The sequence below is a fragment of the Rhineura floridana genome, chromosome 8 (assembly GCF_030035675.1).
Source record: "Rhineura floridana isolate rRhiFlo1 chromosome 8, rRhiFlo1.hap2, whole genome shotgun sequence".
NCBI classification, from domain to species: domain Eukaryota; kingdom Metazoa; phylum Chordata; class Lepidosauria; order Squamata; family Rhineuridae; genus Rhineura; species Rhineura floridana.
Genome location: NC_084487.1, coordinates 26,205,380 through 26,228,258, shown reverse-complemented (window position 1 = coordinate 26,228,258; position 22,879 = coordinate 26,205,380). Strand labels below are relative to the sequence as shown.

Here is a 22,879-nt window from a genome sequence, read left to right as displayed (position 1 = left end):
GGCTCTTTGTTGATGCTGCAAACAGGTTAACGGGGCTACTTCGCTGCAAATAAGTGGCAAAATAATTATTACTCATTAAAATGGGAAGTCGATACTAGGAAACACAAATGAAGACGATTCACCTTTACTTACTCCCGCGTTTGCTTTCCTTTTCGCGAAATATTTGAAAAACTTTCAGCAAGCTTCCAGAATCCACTTACCTAGGAGTAAGCCCCATTGACCCTAGTGGTAATTGCTTCTAAGTACACATAAGAGTGTTTTTAAGATATCACAAGTGCCTTAAGCTTTTTTTATCGCCTGGACCCCATTGTTTCTACGTTGGGACTTCCCTTCCCAACGAGAGCTGTAAACGAACTTTTAAAAAGGGAGGCGGATGGCTAAAGAGCTGTGATTGGACAGGAACTCTGACATCGTTTCTTACGATCCTTGCGATTGGAGAACTCTTACAGCGGTAGCTTGGCCCTTGCCTTGATTTTTTGGTTGTGCCGTTGAGACCGCTTCTAGCTGCAGCGCGAACGGGAGTTGCTCGAGCGGTTAGTGTTTATGCGTGGTGGGGAGATACGGGCAACTGGGGGCGCAGAAGCAGGGCGTGCAAGCGGCTTGTTCCGAAGGATGGGGGAGGTGGTCTGCCCAAGGTTCACGGAGAGCAAGAGAGAAAGCGGTGGCTCCCGGTTGTCAAATTATCTCAACGATCAAGCTGTCTAGCAAGCAGATGCCCAGGAAGCAAATATGTACTTTTGGAGTGACCGTCGTTGGTTTGGGGAGAAGGAGGCACCAGCATGGGGGGATGCATAGACACTTTGGGTACGCGCCATACATTTAAAGGGCGTTGTTTTCTCCCAAGGCCACATTCACACCACACATTTATTCCACTATAATTCCATTTTAAACAGTCATAGCTCCCTATGCATACTCATTTAGAACTAAACCCATTTTTATTTAATGGGCTCTAGAGAATCATGGGAAGTATAGTTTGTTAAGGGTGCTGGCAACTGTAGCTCTGTAAGGTGTAAACTTCAGTTCCCAGGATTCTTTGGGGGAAATAATGCACTTAAATGTATGCAGCCTTGGACTTGGTGAAGAGGTTGTTGCTGTTATTAGATTTATTACCTGGACCTAGGGTGGGTCACAACAATATAAAATAAAATATTAAAAACATTTTTTTTAAATCACAACTATAGAGGGTCCTAAAACTATATGTCTCAAGTAGGGTTGCCAGGTTCATGGCCTGAGACTGATCCTGTATCTTTAGGAGAAGAGAAAGTCAGCCAAGTGCAGGTGTTCTTGCAACCCTGTAATGGAAAAAACCACAAGGTGGAATTCTCCCTTCCCCCTGCATAACTTTTAAAGATACAGAAGACCTCTTGGAGACTGGCAACCAAGTGGTCTTCAGTATCTTTAAAACCTGGCAACCCTAGTCTCAAGTGTTGAACACCAGGGTGAAGAGGTGCGTCTTCAGCATACAACAAAAGCTGTATAATGAAGATGCCAGATGCACCTCTGTGTTGGGCTCAAACCTCTCCTTGACTGTGTTGGTGTAGTGGTTAGACAGTTGAACCAGGACTTGAGGGACCAGGGTTTGAATTCCCGCTCAGCCATGAAGCTCACTGGGTGACCTTGGGTCAGTCACTGCCTCTCAGCCTAATCCAACTCACAGGGTTGTTGCTGGAATTAAATGAGGAGGGGGAGATCCATGTATGTCACCTTGAGCTCTTTGAAGGGAAGGGGGGATATAAATGCAATAAATAAATAAATACTCACCAACACTAGCACAACTCCCCATAATTTAAGCCCCCTTTTTAACAGTATCTTACATATCCAGTTTGCTTCCTACCTACCTCTTTCCTTGCTACCTTTTCCACACACTAATGTTCACCACTGTCCATTCCTTGTTGTTTTCCCTTGGTTGCAAATCCTGGCAAATTCCCACATGCTAATTCACCAGGGTCCTTGACACCTATGCTGCTAACTTGAAGAGGATGGTGTTCAGGCAGGCTTAGATAGGCATCGCCCCCTACTAAAAGCATATTTTCTTAGCTGTGCATATGTGTGGCATGACTGTCTCTAGGCTAGCTTAATTTCATTGGGATGCCTTGTGTAATAAATCATTAAACAGGCACTATTGTGTATGAAGTGTTTTGAAAGTGTATATTTTGCCTCGTCAATATGGATTGAAAAATTGTTGGTTGTAGCACTGCTTGGTTACTGTGCATTTATTTCTCAAATTAATTTATTTGCGCATGGGCATCTGTTGGTGTGAAAAGAAAAACAGGTCACTAGAGAACCATTAACACACATTCTCTGAGCCTCCGACCATATGCTTCTGTTACTAGAGAGTATATTTGACACTGTTGCAGGTGGCGGGAGTGAACACCATGACTTCATCTCCAAGAACACCCTCCACTTCCAAAAGGTAAGTTGGGGAGATAGCTGCTTTCTTCTGTCTTTGTTTGTCTTAAATGTTCATGCTATGTCTCTGTAAAGACCATCCTTTCATTCCACTGCTAAAGATAGTCCATTGTAATGTGGCTTGGTACCCACCTACACCTAAGACAGATGTGACTAATCTTTTTCAGCCTGATGGCCAGCCCTTTCAGGACCACATGGGCCAGAAGCTATGGTATAGCCAATGCTAATGTGGGTGTGGCTACCCCACACCACTCTGTCATGTATGCATCATATACTGTACATACAGGCCACAGGCAACCAATTAGTGCCTATGCACACATTTCCCCTTCTTTGCTTAAACCAGCAATACAAAGACAAAGGAAATTTCCTAATCAAATTTATTTCTGTGTAGAGGAAGGGGAAAGAATTCCCAAGAGGAGGTGGGAATTCAAATGCTTCAATCAGATACCTGAAAGATGCAAGGTCGCTTCAGAGTATTTCCTGCATGTATCATAGTCAACAATTTGCTGAGACATGGGAGTGGTGAAGCGGAAGAGTCACTTTCAGATGTGGAATAATGCAGATTCCTGGGTGTGCTTAGGCATGTTTTTGTCCAGAGAGGTTTCATGGAAGGGGGGGGGGTTGTTTTTGTCACAAGGGAGTAGACTCTCTCAAAAATTAATGATGGATCCGTGTGGGTCCCCTCTCATGGAGCAATAACACAACTCAGTTCTTTTCTGGGGGGAAGAATATCTTCATCTGCCTCAAAATCCCTTCATATCTTGGAACCTCACACCTCCTCTCTAACTTTCCATTTGCCCCAAAAGGGGCCTACCACAGATTTTGAGAAACTGGAGGCAGGGTAGATTAAATACAGGATTTAAATAATTTTTTAATTCAAATCCAGATTTTGTAACATGTATGAAACTGCAAGCCCTGTGTTTTTATGTTATTGTTTATTGTGCAAGAATGAAGGTTTGGTGGTCTTTATGGCCTAGTAACTTAAGTGTTCTTGTTATATTCAATCATGTTGCTTAGGTCAGCCGCCTGCCATGGCTCCCCCAGACGTGCTAGTTCCCCCTCTCCTTTCCGGAATGATTCTACTCCTCTTCCTTCAATCAATGAACGTCTGGCCTATCTCCGCCCCTCCCGGCAACTGCTGGAATACTACCGGAAGAAAATTGCAGAATTTGACGAAGAGCATGAGGAGCTGGTCAAAAGACTGGAGAGATACAAAGCAACATACGATGAGCAGGTTGGAAAAAGCTAGATATGGGTGTATGGATCACATTGTCCAGTGGCTAGCAAAGAAACCTTTAATATTTTGAATTAGGATTTAAATGTTTGCTGATTTGCTTTATGTTTTTCTTTTTGCAAAGAGGGTGTTCTCCAGAGGTGGTAAACACATGGCATGGTGGGATTATGCCACCCTCTCATGGCAGGTTGACATAATCCTACCATGTCATGTGTTCAGCACCTCTGAGAAACACCTTTCAGGTAAGGACAATGGTCCCTTTACCATCTTGGATTTTCTGGGAAATTCCAAGTGAGAAATATTGGTCCATTTTGAAAATACCAAGAGTAGTAAGTGTGAACCACCTGGAGCCTGGCTATAGTTGTCGGAGCCATCTATAGCTGGGGGAGACACCCTGAAAATTAATTGTGGAATGAAGGAAATCTTCACACTGTTCATTTTTTAAAAATATAAACCTGAGCTTGAGTGTCATGCCTCATCTGCTTCCTAAACAGTATGAATTCTAACCTGGCAGCAATTAAATCAGTGCTATATTTGATTGAAAACTAGTATCCATCAAATATAGACTGGAAGCCAGATGTGAGGGGTTGTACTTGGTATTAGGTCACAGAGACATAATTGGGATTTTGTTGATGTTGCCCCAGTGCTGCTGCCAAACAACTACTGTGATTGCCCTGGCAGAAGTGGTGTTTGGTGTAAATAATCCCAGGATAGTGGTTCTGGGGAACTTCAACATCCATGCCAGCCCCACCTCTTACCACTGACGTGGTACATAAATCAGGTCATATCCTTGATCTGGTCTTGACAGCAGATCGGTTTGGGAATGATCTGATTGGGGGGGGTCACTCCACTGTCATGGATGAATCATTCCCTGGTGAGATTTGGATTGCCTATGACCGATCCCCTCCTGCAGGGATGGGGGACCTATGAAGCCTTGTGGGGCACACCATCTTTTGAGGGTTTCCTGATGGCATTTGTGGAGTTTCCAGTTGACATGCCTGGCATTCCTTTTGATGCCTTAGTCTCATTATGGAATGGCAAGATGAGGAGGGCTATTAATGTGATTGCTCCTGAGCACCGTCTCTGATCTAGTAGAGCTCGGAATGCCCTTTGGTACTCTCCAAAGCTCTGAGCTATGAAATAGGCTGGACAATAGTTGCAGAATGAAGAACACATACTTCTCCATCACTAATGCATCCTCAGTGAACCATCCAGCAGAGCTGTTTCATGTAGTAAAAGAGGTGATTAGGACTAGCCAAGTAATCAGAATATCTCACCAGTTTAAGACCTGCTGTAGCAAGTTTGCTTTTCACCTTGAGGGCAAAATCACTTGTATTTGTACTGAAGTTGACACCACTGTCAATGCAAATCCTGGCAAGATCCCTGGAGCACCATCTAGCTACATTTTGTGGGATCATTTTTAGTTATTGTGGCCTGAGGAGACGGACAGGACACTTGCAGGGGTTTGGCCAGCCACATGCCTTCTCAACCCTTGTCAATCTTGGCTTGTATGATATAGCTGTGAAGGATTGACAGGGTGGCTCTGGGAAGTGGTAAATGCTTTGTTGCAAGAGGGGTGGTGCCACCCACTTTGACGGAGAAAATAGTGAATTCCCTCCTGAAGAAGCCCTCTCTGGATCCAGAGGTATTAGATAAGTATCACCCAGTTGCGATAATCCCTTTTTTGAGTAAGGTACAGTAGGGCCCCGCTTTACAGCATTTGGCTGATGCAGCGGCTTTCAATCGGGAAATTCCCCGTTTTAAAGCCGATTTTGCTGCATTTTCGCTGCATTTTTGTGCAATGCGACCCATTAAAGTCAATGGGTTCCACTTTATGGCGATTTCTGCTTTACAGTGGGGGCCTGGTCCCTAACCCGCCATATAAGCAGGGCCCTACTGTACTTGAAAGGGTGGTGGCTGGGCAACTACAAGCATACCTGGATGAAGCTGAGTGTCTGGATCCATTTCAATCTCAACATGCTGGATTGAAGCTTGGAGACAGTGGCGGACTGGATGAGGGCCAATAAGCTACGATTTGAATCTTGATAAGACAGAGGTACTGTGGATAGGCACTTCTTTCATCCTGGAATTGGGAAGACAACTTATTTAGGATGGGGTGTATTCCCCCTTAATGGAGCAGGTACGTAACTTGGGGGTACTCATTAATCCACAGTTGTCGTTAGAGACTTCAGTGCCAAAGAGCCTATTTCCAGCTCTGGCAACTTCTGGGCCAGGGTAGCCTGCTATCAGTAGCCCAGATTCCAATGATCTTGCATTTCAGTTATTGCTGTGCACTCTATATGGAGTTGCCTTTGAAAATGGTCCAGAAGCTGTAGCTAGTGCAGAATGTGGCTGCCAGGTTATTAACTAGGAAGTGAGATGGGATCATGTAGCACTTCTAAAAGCTGTGCAATGGCTGCCTATATGCTACCAGGCTTGATTCAAGGTATTAGTAATGGTTTGCAAAGCCTTATATTGCTTGGGCCCCAAATACTTGCAGAAATGCTTCCTCCAATACCAGCCAATAGGCTTCTTCATACTGGCCGAGGGAGGAGGGCTCTGCTCACAGTCCCCACCAAGATTCAGGATAAGGGAACACACATAAGGGCCTTCTTCATGGTAGGGGCCCGATTCTGGAATTATCTTACTTTAGAGGTGCATTTGTCTCCCACGTTATTGAGGTTTCAGATGCCAACTGAAAACATTTTTATTTGCCCAAGCTTTCACAGTTTGCTGATGAGGAATACACCTCACTTATCCATGTATGTATTCGTGTTTTGATTGATCTGCACCAAAAACCTATAGTTTACATATGCTTTTAGCATGGTTTTACTGTATTCTGTTTACATGCTGATTGCACATCGCCCTAGACTCTTTTTGAAGAAGGGTGATTCATAAATAAATAATACCACTCTTATTGAAAGCTGGCAGGGTTTTGTGATGGGCCAGAGTTCTCCATGAAGAATCAGAAAACCTGGCTCTGCCCTACATTTGCTTTAACTCCCAGGTGATCAAATAATAACATGCTTCCATTCCCCCCACCCCAGCACAAATTACAGTGGGAAATGCGTCAGCGAGAAGAAGAAATTGCAGAGCTGCAGAAGGCTTTGAGTGACATGCAAGTTTACCTCTTTCAAGAGAGAGAGCACGTGTTGCGTCTTTATGCTGAGAATGATCGGCTGAAAATCAGGTTGGTTCCCTGGGTGGGAAAAGTGGGGAAATGAGGAAGGCAACTAGCAAACCTTCCCCTCATCTCTGGATGCACGTGTGGTGTTAGATGCTAGATGGATGTCTTTTAACAGTATGGAAAGCATCTGCAGATGACAGTAACTACGGTTTTGGAATGTGTTTGTGTAGTTTTTCTGCCCGGACAAAGATGGGGTATGTGAACAGCTTGCAGAGGGGACCAATATGCTTATGTCATATCATCTTATTGATATAGGGGCATTTGCCCTTCTCTCCCAAGTGAAAAGATCTACAGGGAAGAATGTGGTGCACGCTACCTAGCCTAAAGTAGATGTGCTGCTGTCCACTCCCCTCTGTTGTTGTCCTGGAGAGGCTGGAGAAGGTATTCCACTCTTCTTTGCTGGACTACTGTGCTGGGATATATAGAGCAGTTATGGAGGGACTTTGGGGTGTGATTTAAATATACACACCCTTCTGCACTTTCTCTAGATGGAAGTCTAGTGTGCAAAACATGTATAAGGAGGGAAAGATGAATAACCTGGTGGAGATTCTTTTCGTCCTAGGATATAACTTGGAAAGGCCTCCATTTCCATGCTGTAGTCAGTGCATGTGTCTCTGCTCACAAGCAAAAATACTAATGACATACCACGGTGAATTTGACTCCTCTTGCTTCATTGTTGCCAGTGATAACTTTTCATAAATGCTAACACATATTAGCTAACTCTAGCAACATTGAATTATACCAGCCTGGTTTGGTAATGAATAACTACTATTATCACACATTCAGACATGCTTTGGTCAGAGTTAAACTTGGAGTCACGATGGTGTCCATTTTTTAAAAAATGACACTGAGCTAGATAAGGCATTCACAACTGTTGGCTTGTCACAATATGTAGCCATTACTTATGGTTTCCAATGGCCCCTCTTTCATAAGTACATCTAAGCCAGGTAGGAGAGAAAGTTGTTTGGTATAGATTTAGAATTAAATGGAGTTGCTGTCCTTAAATTAGGAGTTCATGCTTTTTAACTCATACTTGGGGAATTAATTCTTCCAGCTCCACTTACTTCATACAATTTTGCAAACATTAAATGCCTTTAACAGGAGATATGGCTGAGTTTCTGTAATACAACCTATTCACCTTGCTATATGCATTCTGTACACACCAATATTAGTTTCCCATATTATTTGTTACTGTCCTATACCATCCTACATGTACATACCTGTTAGTGTAATTTCAAAATGATTAAGTCAGTTCACTGTTGAAATGTATGTCCAGGGGAGAACATCCAGAACATTTCTACTATATGTGGCTTAGCGCTTAAATGGATATTCATCAAATTATTCTAAAGATGCATCAGTGGACCAACTGACAATACACATTCTCCTAAAAAGTAACATTGGAAACCATTCTGACTTTGAACAGCCACTGCTATATAAAGCCACTTCTTTATTAACTTGAAGGGAACTCTAAATACAGATGAGAAGTTAAACTTTGGGGTTTTTTATTGGTTTGCTAATACTGCTTCTTGGGGTTGAAGAGGAGAAGCGAAGCAAATCCCCATTTTTAGTATGGAGCGGTACAATATTCTCCATCAACTCTTTGTGGAAGAGATGCAACATCTAGTGAGGAAAGAGAGAGAGAGAGCATCTTTAGATGGGAAAAGAGAAATGAGACCTTTTCATGAGATCTTATGCAAAGCCAGATTCTACCTTCCCCCAGTGTATGTGGACAAGGAAGCTATCTCCTGCTCCTTCTCAGATGTTAGCTGGGCGTCCACCAGTCAGCCTTAAAGATGGCTGGTGCATTTGGGAAACAACAGCTGGTGCATTTGGGAAAAGGAAAAGAGGTCACTGTCCTTTAAATTGATTCCAGGGAGCTGGAGGATAGAAAGAAAATCCAGCACCTTTTGGCTTTACTGGGAACAGACAATGGCGAAATTACCTATTTTCACAAGGAACCGCCTCACAAGGTAAGAACACCTCTGTTAAGCTGTAGACATTTTGACTGAGTTTATTTTTTAAACGTCCTATATTGCCTCTCTGAGATACGCGTTGCATTAGAGATATTGCCTGTGGTAGTTCACAGAGTAGATTAAAACAATAAAGTACAGTAAAATGCAACATATAAAATAACACAGAGATCGCAAAAAAATAAAAAATTGGCAACAATATATATTGAAATAGCTAAAGTATATTTCTGGACTGAAAAGGACTATATGCCATGCGTGCAGTCCTATGCATGTCTACCCAAAAGTAAGCCCCACTGTGTTTAATGAGATTTCCAGGTAAGTGTATAGGACTGCTGCCTAGATCCCTAAGGAAAAGTTAAAAGAAGTCAACAATAAAAAAAACCCAAAGGTTGAAGTCTTGGCAGAACTAGAAACACTTGATTGTTTGTTGGAAATAACTAAGCAGGACTCTGCTGCAAGTTGCAGTAGGCTAACTCAGCTACCCCTCTAAAATTTATAACTATGGAATAGCCCCCACAAAGTAACCCATTAGGCAGCTTCACTTTAAGTTGCCCAACAAGCTACTTGGTGTTACACATTTTAGAAGGGTAACTGTGTTGCAGCAGCAGTCCTGTGGCACCCTAAAGACTAATATATTAATTGTGATTAAAGCTTTCATGGGTCAGGGCCCACTTTGTCAGATATCTAATTCAACAACCCTGTGGCCTGGTGTTAGATGTTATCTGGTTTTCTTCTTGAAATTGCTTATATGCTGTTATTAAACAATAACATTTTAATTCTTCTGTCTGTAAACCACTTTGGGCATCCCAACAATGAGATGGAAAAGTAGAGATTTGGATCCTAAACTCCCTTAAGCAGAACTTCACTCACTGGATGCTCCCACTGGAGGAAGGGAGGGAAGCCAATTTTTGGCCATTTCTCTCATATTCTCCTTGTACACTCTGAAAATCTGCTCAAGGAGATCGAAAGATCATCATTTGCATTTAATAGAAAAAGAATATGGCAAAGGATTCAGGTGATACCTCTACAAAGAAATAACTTCGCAGACTTCTTAGGAGTTCATGGAAGCTTTACTTCAATATGCCATACCGTATAACTGACATAATGAGGGGGAGACAAGAGGTTAGGGTGCTATCCAGCTTTGTGTGAGCAGAAGTAACGGGACCCTCTCCCCTGCAGCACACCCGGCCCACACATTTGAGAGGTGTGCAGGAGGAGAGAAAGGGAGATTCCCATTGTGAGTAGACATCTGTCCTGCAAGTGGATGGATACAGTTAAATATCACTCCCCACTTCCTAGTTTTCTGCCTCTCTGAACTCTGTTCTTTACAATGTATTCAGGAACTTCTGGCAGTATTCACTTTGAAGTTGGCAAGCACAAGAGCAGACTACAGTTGTTTCAGCTGCAATTTTATGCTTAGTTAGTGACTTAATGGTGCACCAAATGGGGGCGCATAACTATAGCATACAGGCCCAGGCCTCTACATTGCAGTGCTAAGGGAGCAACTCTTAGGGTCCAGCGCACAATCCTGAAACTGGGTCGAGAGAATGCTGACTCCTAACTCTGAAACCCAGTCCTAGCAGTGACACACCACCCGTTTGGTACTTTTGGGTGGCAGAACTAGATGGAAACTATGCACCCAGCCTCGGTTCCCCTTTAGAAGCAGCCTTCTAGGAACTGAGTTGCTAGAGTAACAAAACTGCAGCAAAAGCTGAGCCACAGGTTCATGTTGCTCTCTGTTGTTGTTTTGGTTGTTAAATTTATTACCTGCCCTTCACCAGTAGGTTCCAGGGCAGGTCACAACAATATGAAATACATTAAAAACAGTTTAAAACTTTTTAGGCATTCAGTTGTGCCCCTATGTTAGTTTAAAATTATTTTCCCAGTTAGGGTGGTGGTGGTTGTTTTGCATTGCATTGCTCCTAATGTCTACCTTGAAAGCAGAGCAGAAAATGCGGAAACTGTTTTGGTTCTTATAAATGTTATGAAGGAATTTATTTTTACAAAAATTAATATGTAAAAACAGTCTGCAGCGCTCTCCGCGCAATCACTTTTTTACCTTCACTGATGACTACATTTTAATTTGACCCCTGATGAAGGCCTAAAATAACTGTAGGCCGAAACGGATTGGGCTTTTTCTAAAAATAAATTCCTTTATAGCATCTTGAGATTTCATCTCTCTTTCCTGGGGTTGTTTTGGATGCACTTCGCTTTTTAATTTTTTAATTTTGTTTTTATAGGCCACTGTACCTCAAAGACTAACCAAGAGCAGAGATTCACATGATCGAAGTGATAAGCATACTACAAAAGCAGGTAGTTGAGAAACCAAAAATTGTCTCCAACAAAGGGACGTCTGATGAAAGAGGATATCATGGGGATGCGTGCAAAAGCTTTATGTGTAATTATTCCTGAATAGTGTCAGGTGGATGTACCTCTACCCTCTTTTCCTCATAAGAAAATCTCTTTCCAGTTAGGTAGATCAGGGGTTCCCAAACTGTGGTCCATGAGTTTCATTCAGGTGGTCCATGACGTGTCTGCATGAAATATTCATATTGATTTTTCACCGTATTTTTACTGTTTCTTTTATTTCTTATATTGTATTTCATTGTATTACAGTTTGCGCTCCATATTCAAATCATAATACAATGAAATACAATATAGGAAATAAAAGGAGCAATAAAAACACAAAAAAATCATATAGCTTGTAGCACAGTGCTTTACAATTGCTACAACAGGTAAAAAAAAAATCATTAAGTGGCCACCAAGACCATCAGCAATTTTCAAGGAAAAAATTGAAAAAAACGTTGACTTAGATGAATGAAGAGGCATAGTTTTTCTCTATCAGTTAAACTTTTATTTCTGCTTTAGGTGTTAAACTCCCTGCTGCAACACCAGCAGGTAAGGGAGAGAAACCAGAAAGTGGGGATAGATACCGGAGTGATGAGCAAACACTCTTATTACAGGTAATTGCTAGCCACAAGTGGCTTTGTGCAACCTGAACTTCTGTTGCTTTTAGATCTCTAAAACCAAAGAGTTCCTTCACTGTGAAAATCAGCTTTGCCAGTGGTGTGGATGATTTTTTGCACATTGTTTCCGGTGAAATCAGGGAAGCAAATATTTAGGTCCATGATATCTCCTGTAAAATGGGCTACCCTTTGGAAGATGCAGACATCTTTGGGAGATGAGGCATTGGGACAGGAAGAACAACTGGCCAGTCCCTGCCCCCAACTCCAGTGTATTAGTTGGGCTGGAAGGCTGAGTTTCTAATTGAGCCTGGATGCTTTAGACAGGTGAGAAATAATGGCCTGTCTCCTTAGATAAGTTAACTTAAGGAAGTATCACAGAAGGAAAGTTTCCAGTCCCCCCAGTCTTCCTCCTCTGCAGCTACTTTGCACCCCCCAATATCTATATATTCTGAGATTTGGGTGTCCCTTCTGAACAGTGCAGAATGAAATACATGGGGTGGTTGGAGGGAAGAGGTAGTGGTATAGTTAGGTAATTCTAGACTCTGAACTTCATAGTTTTATAAGGACCTCCCTCTTTAGATGGTCATGTGTATTGCATGATGTGTATTTTGTATTTGTGTTTTTTAACCACCTATTTGGTTAAAAGGGAGGCAAAGAAATAAACCGTAACATAACATCAGATATTTCAAAATGTGGTAAGCCAGTCCTGTTGGATTTGAGGACCTTCCTGCTCATTCTGGTAAGTGGGGCCCTGTTCTGTCTTGATGGCCTCAGTGTAAAAGGGGGTAAGAAATGTTCCTTCCATGATCTTCCTTAAGTTAACTTTTAAACCAGTGTAGCTGGACTATTCAAATGACCAATTAACAACTCATTCACATGGTGATCAATCAAGTGCATTTCATAAAAAGCAAGAAAACCTACCAAAGAGTAAATAGCTCCAAATCACATGTCATATGACAATCCATAATCATCATGGATTGTGAATAGCATGGTCATTGAATTAGTCGAGGAACTTGCAAACAAAGAGTTCATTGACGGGGGTACTTTATTTGCAGATTACACCAATGAAAGAGTAGTTATGAGTTGAGCTGTTATATTTCTCTTAATTCTGCTCCAATCTCTCATTGCAATCTTTAGCTTTTCAGTTGATTTTAAGTATTGCTTCTGATAATTATCCCAGCACTGACAACTTGGATAGGAGTGCAGCTTTTTATTGTGCAAAACTCTGAATTTCACAGTTCATCTAGCTGAATAAGAAGGGTGAAGAAAAACCTAAAATTGCATGCAAAAAAAAAATCCAAAATCAAATGATTCGCATTTTTGTTTTTGTATTTTTTAAAAAAGGATTTGCAAGATCCTGACCAGGATTATCAGGACCTTGCAAGTGCATTTTTTACCAAATGACTTCCAACTTCATCTTGCAATAACAACAAAAAGTGTGAGATGTGGGGAAAAGCTCAGAATTGCCATGCTGATTCAGACTAAGGTCCATCTAGTTCATCCCTGAGTCTTCCACTGTGGCTAATCAAGATATGATAGGGAAGTTCATCCTGTGGCACTCGTGCATAGTGTGAAAAATACCTGGTTTCGTTTGTCTTAAACCTGGTATCTTTTTATGTCCGTCACCACTTAGCTTATGTCTTTTAAAAACATTACGATAGAAAGGGGGGAAATTATGAAAATTATGATTGAAATGAAAAGGAAAACCGTACTACACAGGGCAGATGACTTGACCTGATGTGACCGTTCCTTCACATAATTCTCAAATGGTTGGATTTGTGCAACCATTTTGGAATCGCAAAGTGTTGACCTTCCCTAAAGGGGAAACTAGTAATATCTAAAACCTGCAGGAAAAAACAGAGCAGAGAAAGGTTAGCCGTTCCGCAAGGGAAAGCACTGCCGCCTAATCCTTCCCCCTTTTCTGTGCTCATCCAGGTTGAAGCTCTTCAGGCTCAACTAGAAGAGCAGACCAAGCTATCCAAGGAGCAGATTGAAACATTGCTGGAGGACAGACGAATCCGTATAGAAGAGACTCAGGTCCAGCATCAGAGAGATCAGGAGAAGATCAAAGACCTTACTGAGAAGTAAGTGCAAGACAAAATGTGTCTTGCTTTGAGTCTGAATACAAATCATGTTTATCCCGCCTTTCTTTCATTGTGAAGCCCAAGATGATGTACATGTGGTTCCTTAGAAGTCACACATCCAGATACTGACCAAACCCAGATCTATTTAGCTTCAGCAAGGTGGTAGCTTCATGTGCCTTCCGACCATAACCTGGGACTTATAAAAACAAACCCTGTTGTGATGCGAAGATGTGCCGGTCAGCTATATTATGGCCATGTCTGAACCTCCCAGTGGTGCAGATTTGATTTGTGAGAAGTGATACGACACACTGTGTCTCTAGCACCAGAAAGATGGTGGCAAGAGAGGACACACAAATAACATACTCTAGAAACCAGCTGCACATTTGCTACTCTGTTGATAGGGACCAATGTCGGTACAGCATCAGATTTTTAATCTCATGGTCCAGGGTTTGAGACCCTGCTCAGGCATGTGAGGGAAGCATGGCTTTCTTTGTGAGTGATTACCTTTGGGTGTTGCTTTTATTTGAAGAAGAGTCCATAGCTCTGTTGTGGGGCATACTGTTTTCATGCATGCAAGGTCCCAAGGTCATTCCCCAAATCTTCAGCCAAAGGATCTTGGGTATTGGTTCAGAGAGAGACTTCTGCTTATTAACCCTGATAAACTGCTTGCAGTCGGAATAAGTAGTACTGGACTAGATGGACCAATGGTCTGACTCCAGTATAAATTATTATTTTTATTTATTTAATTTGTACACCACCCTTCTCCCGAAGAAGCCCAAATTATTATTGTTGTTATTAACACTTATTACCCACCTTTCACCCAAAGGTCCAAGGGTTACAACAATTTTAAAATACAGCATTAAAAACAATTAAAAACAACCTAAAATCCCCCAATAGAGTGGGTCCTAAAAATATACTTCTGAGGTGTCAAAGGCCAAAGTAAAGAGATGCATCTTCAGCATTTGCCTAAAACCGTACAATGAAGTTACCATATGCATCTTGGTGGGAAGGGCGTTCCACAACTTAGGGACCACCAGAGAATGTCCTCTCCCAGGCCACCACCACCCGAGCTTCCAAGGGGAACTACCAAAAGGGCCCCCTGTGCTGATCTTAATACCCGAGCGTCTGTAGGGAAGGAGGCCTCCAGGTCCCTCATGGTGGTTCCATGTAGGCCCAAAGCCAGGCCACAGTTACCCATTGACAGAGAGGCAGTGCAGATATAATCTTAGAAAAGCTTATAATGAGAGAACTGTAAAGCCATTGTTTCCCATTCCCCACGCTGGCTTGCAAGGGAATAGTCAGTGTGGCATATTGGTCAGAATACTGGACAAGGACCTGGGAGACCAGGGTTCAAATCCCTACTCAGGCATAAGCTCACTGGGTGATCTTGGGTCAGTCACTATCTCTCAGCCTAACCTACCTCACAGGTAGGTTGTGTGGATAAAATGGGGGCGGGGAAGAGAAACGTGTATGCTGCCTTGAGATCCTTCAAGGGAAGGTGAGATACAAATAAATAAATAAATAAAGGTTCAAGATCTTTATATTTACAAAGCCCTAAACAACCTAGGTCTGGGGACCACCTGAACCATTATATTCCACCTCAATCACTGAGGTCATCTGCAGGAGCAGCATTGGTCATCCCCTTAGTTTAGGGAGGCTGATTTGACAGCAACAAGAAATTAAGCCTTTGGTGTCATCTGCCCAGTCCTGTGGAACGCTCTGCCAATGTAGATTCAGCAGGCGCCTTCTATTTTAGAGTTAAATGTCTGAAAACTTTTCTATGCCAGCAAACTTATGCAGGCAATTAACAAAATATCTTTCTGTAATTGCTGATGATCTGATTTTAATTTTTAACATGTTTTTTGTTGCATAAATGCATGGGGGAACAAATCGATTACCAGTTCATTGTCATTCCTCTCTCCAGATACCACAAAGCTCAAAACTTGCTGTACGAGAGCACCAGAGATTTTCTCCAGATGAAGTTTGACGCACGGGCAAATGAGAAATCCTGGATGGCAGAGAAGGACAATCTACTTAGGAAGCTGGACAAAAGCAAAGATGCATCTAAACAGAGCAGGGTTCAGTGGGGCAGCAGTCAGGGTCGAGAGGACATCAACAGAAGTCGGGACAGCAGCCCTGACCAGTGGGACAGCAGTCCTGACCAGTGGGACAGCAGCCCCTGTCAGCATAGTGTTGGCAGAGGAGCAGCTTCTGGCAGGAAGCCAGACAGCCACAAGAAAAGGAAAGGGAAAGATGGCAAGCGTGTTTCTCGAGCACAGCATGAATGTCATAAACTCTACAGTGCAGATATTAAGGTAATGGGGGCTGTTGTAATCTAACTGTCCTTAATTTCATCTACAAGCTCATGGGGGTCTGACCTTGGTGGTGACTGACCAGGAATGAAACCTTGGGGTTGTAGTGGATAGCTCGATGAAGATGCAGACCCAGCATGCTGCAGTTGTGGGGGGGAATGAATGCTGTGCTAGGGGTCATTAGGAAAGGAACTGAAAATAAAACTCCCCATATAATGCTGTTATACAAATCTGTGGTGCAACCTCACTTGGGATACTTCTTGGTCACCTCGCCTGAAAAAGAATATTTGTAGACTTGGAAAAGGTTGGTTTTGGTCAAGGTGATGGAGCAACTCACCTATGTGGAAAAGTTACAGCATTTGGGGCTTTTTAGTTTAGAGAAAAGGCAAGTAACAGGTGACATGATAGAAGTGTTTAAAATTATACATAGCATGGGGAAAGTAGATAGAAGTTTTACTCCCTACCCCATAACACTAGACTTTCGGGACATCCAATTAAGCTGAATGTTGGAAGATTCAGGATAGACAAAAGAAAGTACATAGCATAGTTAAATGATGGAATTTCCCCCCACAAGATGATGTGATGGCCACCAACTTGCATGGCTTTAATAGAACATTAAACAAATTCATGGAGGAAAAGACTATCAATGGCTACTAGCCATGATGGCTATGTTCTGTCTTCACTGTCAGAAGCAGTATGTTTCTGAATACCAGTTGCTGGGAATCACAAATGGGAAGAGCGTTCTTGCACTCAGGTCCTGCTTGCAGGCTTCCCATGGGCATCTGACTGACCATGATAAGGACAGGGCCATTGACCCGATTCAGCAAGCTCTTCCTATGAATGCTCAGTAATAGAACATCATGAAATTTCAACATCCCATGATGTTCTGGGGCATTGAGATGTAGTGTTATGCTGCCCTGCCAGTCACTGTCTCCTCCCTGCTCCCCTCAGTTTCAAGAGGTTTTTTCACATCACAGGGGAACACTGTCGCACTCATGGCCTCCTTGTGAACCTCCCAGAAGTATCCAGTTAACTTCTGGGAAAATAGAATGCTGGCTTAGATGAGACTTTGGCGTGATCCAGCAGGGCTGTGCACTTGTTGATGTGAAGGCTTGTATAATTCCTGATGGGTTGAGAGAGTCTCTGTGTATAGACCAGTGGTTCTCAAACGTTTTTGGTTTGCGGCGCACTGTAAAACATAATAAACATTTTCTGGCGCACTTTGTGTACAAAATTAAAAATATATCAACATATTTTAAACTATGAATAAAAATAAACTATAGAAAACTATTACTTACCCTATACAAATGGGTTTCTTCTCATTTTTCTCATTTTTAAAATATACTTTCATAATATCTGAGGCACACCTAGCCACCTCTTAGGGCGCACCAGTGTGCCTGGGCGCACCATTTGAGAATCACTGGTATAGACCCTGGTTTTTTCAGTACTGTTAGTGGTGCAGAGTGGTAACGCAGCCGAAACTCTGCTCACGGCCGGAGTTCGATTCCAACGGAAGGAGGAAGTCGAATCTCCGGGAAAAGGGGTCGAGGTCCACTCAGCCTTCCATCCATCTGTGGTCGGTAAAATGAGTACCTGGCATATGCTGGGGGGTAAAGAAAGGCCGGGGAAGGAACTGGCAATCCCTCCCCATATATACAGTCTGCCTAGTAAACGTCGCAAGACGTCACCCTAAGAGTCGGAAACAACTCACACTATAAGTGCGGGGACACCTTTACCTTTAGTGGTGCTATAACCAAGTCATCTATAGTTTATCACGTGATTATGATGATGGAAAGACTGAAGAATGGATTGGTTTTAGTTCATAAGAGAAAAGAAGGGGGATTGAGAATAGTCTTCAAACAGACAAAAAAAAGATTATTTGTATTTCTTGTCCAGGTAACATGCACACAACAAACGAGCATGGTTCAGTTTTGTGCCTGTTACTCATTTGCTGCCTGCCCAAAGTTGACTTTTTGCATCCTTAAAGGGTTGTACATAAAACATGCAATCTGAAGTACTAATACTGGGTTGTATTCAACTAACGCTTACTCAAGACAACACCCATTGAAATTAATGACCACAAGTAACTTAGTCTACTCTGAGTAAAAGTTGAGTACGACCTCCTATCTCAAGCCGGCTACACTTTAAACGAAGTACCTGGTGGTATGCATCAGGATGGCCCTGCTCTCACCTTTGTCATGATAGAGGCAGCTGCTTACTCAGGGTGCCTTGGCTGTGCCTTTTGGGAAGTAAGCAGTTCTGCATAAAACCCCTGCTTAGGGCATTTGGTAATCCGAGGCTTCTTATATCAACCCCAGGGGCTACAGGAGCAATTAACACAGGAGCAGCGACTAGCAGACATGTACCGAGAGCAGTGTGTTTCCCTGGAAGAGGAGCTGGCTAAGATTCGAGAGGAAGGAGATGTAGGGCGAGAGATCTTCAAGGTAATGCCTTTTGCTGCTGCTGACATGCTTTGCAGACACTTTGACATGCTGTGATCATCTCCTCCATACTATGAGAGTGATTCATGGGATCCCTTTGTCTGTCATCTTCTGTTTGCTTTCACGTCTGCAGGAACGCTCAGAAAAGATGGGGAAGCGCCTGCAGCTGTTGACCCAGCGCTACGAGGCGTTGGAAAAACGGCGTCTCATGGAGGTGGAAGGCTTTAAGACGGACATTAAACAACTTCGGCAAAGGCTGAAGGAAGTCGAGAGGCAGCTTTTCAAGGTAGTGGTTATTATGACCAGGAGAAGGACAGGGATGGAATCCACAAAGAAGAATTAATTTTTAATATTTGTATTGAGCATTCCTCTGGTGCATTACTCGATGATCAGAACTCCAAATCTATTGCAAGTAAGAAGATAAAGATCCTAGTCCACAACCAGGAATCTTCCTGGTTGTGAACGGAGATGTTCAGAACTGAACATCGTCTTGACTACATTGTGACTGTAAATAGCATTTAAACGTACCATCCTGGGAGTGCTTTTGTTCTTCTGTCATTTCAGTATTAAGAACTGAAGTACAGTTTATCTGAAGCATTTTGAAGTTGTTCTGTTCTGTTAGGGAATATTTTGGACTACTTCTTTCATTTGAAGTCAGTGGGAAACGGATTTGAACTCTCTGTACTGATCCTAGAGATTCATTAGATTCATTCATAAAGCCTATGACTTTAACTTTAGAAAAGGCCTTGATGGCTGCTCTTTTACCATTTCAATTGTCATTGCTAAGACAAAGATGGAAAACAGAGGCTATTTATTAACCAGAGGTTTAAAATGGTAATGTTTCAGTCTTATTATACATGACCACAAGAGGCTGCTGATGTAAAACCAGGTCAAATACAACTAGAATGTTTTTGACATAAGATGAAGCACTAGGAGGGTAAATACATTTTAATATTTATGAAATTCAAAGGCTTTACAAATCGGCAGCCTAATAAGAATAAAAGTCAGTGATTTATTATTTATTTATTTATTTATTTCATTTATATCCTGCCCTTCCTCCCAGTAGGAACCCAGGGCGGCAAGTGATTGATCCCCTCTGTACCTTGTTTTATGTAACCCTAGATCAGAGGTGGGCAGCCTGTGGCTCTAACAGCCACCTGTGGCCCCCAGTCTAATTTCAAAAGCCTTCTGTAAGCTATCAGTTCAGAACTCTGGCTACAGTAATCAGTCCCTACCCCTCTAGTTCACTAGATGGGAACAGAGAGGGGAAAGGGGCTGGCAGATGGGGGAGGGGGTGACCATGCACACTTGGCTGTGGCCCTGCCCACTGCCAGCATGGGGTCCCCCAACAGATTACCCCCTAAAGGACTGCAGTCCTCGACATTCAAAAAGTTGCCCATCCCTGCCCTTGTAAAATATCAATATTGGATTGCCGTGTGCTGATGTCACTCCCCAGGCCTGGTTTTTTAAAAATTATTTATGTTACTGTAAACCGCCCAGAGAGCTTCGGCTATGGGGCAGTATACAAGAATAATAAATAAATAAATGTAGTAGTAGGTTATTTGCTACTTTTCTTCATTTCATGAAGAAACTCAAAGCTGCTCACATAATACAATACAAATAAACAAATTCAACATAGAGTTACGAAAACTGAATACCAACAACAAAACAATACCAAACCTGGAAATAATACCACTAAAATCACAAAATGTAGGAAAACTCATCGACCAGCCACCTTCTTGAATAGATATGGTTTGTTCAAATCCCTGCAAACATAAAGTGTTGAGGTGTGGGAAACATCCATAGAGAGGGCATTCCCCAAAGTGGAGGGCACTCCCAAAAAGGCCCTGTTCCTAGTGATTACCAATCATGTCTCAATCAGAAGTGGCATCAAGAGCAAGGCCTCAGTGCTGAAAGGAGTATGCAGAAGCAACATATGGAAGAAGACAGTACTTGAGGGATGCAGGCCCCACACTTTAAAGGTTAAAACCACCACCTTGAATTAAGTCTGGAAATGAACAGGTTGCCAATGCAAATCAAACAAGTTAGAAGTAACATATTCTGAACTTCCTGTCCCAGCTAACAACCTAGCAGCAGCATTTTGCACCTGTTGAAGGTTCAGAACACTATTCAAATGCAGCCCCACATAATATGTTATAGTAGTCTAAGGATAGCCAACATCGTATCCTCCGGATGTTTTTGGAACTACAGCTCCCATCAGCCCCAGCCAGTATGGCCAATGACCAGTCATGATGGGACCTGTAATCCAGCAATATATAGAGAAAGGATGCTTAAGCTTTTTGGAGCCAAGGGCCACGTTGACCTATGTTCAAACTTCCAAGGACTGCATGCCAAAGTGGTTGCAGCCAATTTTAAAAAAGAACAGAAAAATGGGGAGGGTGCTTTGGGTGCTACAAAGCTTTTGGTATCATGGCTGCACAGCAAGGACCCCATAGGAACAATTTTTTTAAAAATTACATTTTTTTTAATGACAAAGCAGGGAAGGAGATGTGCCAGTAGATCACAGGTTAGCCACCCCTGATCTAGAGGATACCGCACTGGCTTACCCCTGCAGTAGGAATGACTGTGGCGAGCAAGATCCAGCTTTGTCAGGTAGGGTTGTAGCTGTCATGCTAGATGAAGCTGGCAAAAGGTGCTCTTACTCACTGATACAAGCTTTTTTCAAGACTCTTAATCTGGGGACACAGAGCTCGCTAGACTAAGGAGGAGCATGCTTATGTGGGAGAATACTTTTCTTGCCTAGGATTTCAATGCATCGACGTTCATGAGTATTTGAATTTGAGTCTTTGCATTTCTATTTTTCCTTTCCAGGTGACAATGACTGTGGGGCCAGACCAAGACCTTGCAATTCTGCATGAAGTTCGCCAGGGGAATAAGAGAACTAAAAAAATTCAAGGGGAACTGAAAAATTTAAAGTCAAAGATCTATGGGCTGGAAAATGAGCTCAGAGTCTGCTGATAAAGAAACGCCAACCAACACCAGTAGCATAGATAAAGGCCATTGTGGCAACAGCTTTCTCATATCTTTATTTTGTGACACAACATGTACAGTAGCTTGCTCTGACTGTAGGATGTAGCTTTATGCTCCAGGACTGAAGGAGCCTATTAAAGCTAATGTGAGATTTGGAAATAAACTCTTCTTACCATCTTTTCATTTTTTTATTTTTTACACATGCCCAGATTTGGCTTCCCTCTGCTTGTAACGTCTGTTCATGCACAGATTGAGCTGAAATCATTTGGTCACTTTTTATGTTGTTCCCGCAGAACACACCTGCAGCCTGTAGGAACATTTTCATCTATTCTGGTGCACTATGCAAGGATCACCTGAAACCAGTCAAGTGGCACATGTACCATTTCTGTAGCTGGCTATTATGGAGATGAAAGTGGCTTCTATGTGTCCCTCAGGAATTAAGAAGGGTAGATGGCAGTTTGTATGAGGAGGAAAAACTTTTTCACACCCACACCATGCATTTAGAGCACATGGCTTTCCCCAAAGAATCCTTGGAACAGTAGTTTCCCCCACACAGAGCTACAGTTCCCAACACCCTTAACAAACTACAGTTCCCAGGATTCTTTGTGGGAAACCATGAGCGTTGAATATATGGTGTGGATGAAACCTAATAGTAATGCCATGGGGCAATACCATAATAGTTTCTAAAGCACAAGCCAACCTCTCCATGTAATTACTGATTTGAGCTCTGTAAAGACTCTTAGTCCAATCTTTTATTTGTAAGAAAGTCCCATTGATTTAAGTGGGTTTTACTTCCATGGAAGTGTTCAGGATTGTAGCCCTCAATACACTTTCACCTGGGCAGCATGATTACAGCTTTATTTGCCCTTCTATCAGCTTGGAGAACGACATTTAACCCTCCACAAGCTTACTTGGGAGTAAGTTCTATTGAACTACAAACAAATCTGAATGGGGCCATGCTGTAAAATTGCATCACAGTCTGCTTTGCTATCAGTGCATCTACATGCTACAAATTTGATGCACGTGCAATTGTCCCATAACATAGATGTGTCCCTACACAGAGTTTACAACTGAAATCACTGCACCCAGCAAGCCTGTTAGCAATTCCTTGTTTCTATCTTTAATAAAGGGCAGTGGTCACAGGAAGCTGAGAGTATGAAACAGCAGGCTTTTGTTTTGGGTTTTTTGCCCTTAGAAATCTGACACTGTAAGCAAAACTAATATAGATGAGATTGAGGAACCTGTTTGCACTGCAAATATTAATGCGGAGTGTTACGTGCTGTGT

General features: G+C 42.5%; 1 protein-coding gene across 2 annotated transcripts; it reads left to right on the top strand.

The window, feature by feature from the left end:
* The first annotated feature begins 367 nt into the window (after positions 1 to 367).
* On the top strand, positions 368 to 21,771 carry CCDC77 (coiled-coil domain containing 77). Of its 2 annotated transcripts, none has more exons than XM_061638661.1 (12): positions 368 to 533; positions 2,358 to 2,413; positions 3,427 to 3,643; positions 6,691 to 6,833; positions 8,704 to 8,800; positions 11,041 to 11,113; positions 11,669 to 11,763; positions 13,702 to 13,850; positions 15,775 to 16,165; positions 18,481 to 18,606; positions 18,737 to 18,889; positions 21,436 to 21,771. In XM_061638661.1, the coding sequence occupies exons 2-12, from the start codon at positions 2,376 to 2,378 to the stop codon at positions 21,580 to 21,582; spliced, it is 1,629 nt and encodes a 542-aa protein (XP_061494645.1). In that variant the 5' UTR covers positions 368 to 533; positions 2,358 to 2,375; the 3' UTR covers positions 21,583 to 21,771. The 2 variants fall into 2 exon arrangements, with proteins under 2 accessions (XP_061494645.1, XP_061494646.1); XM_061638662.1 differs by lacking the exon at positions 368 to 533 and adding an exon at positions 636 to 804.
* Positions 21,772 to 22,879: the final 1,108 nt, after the last annotated feature.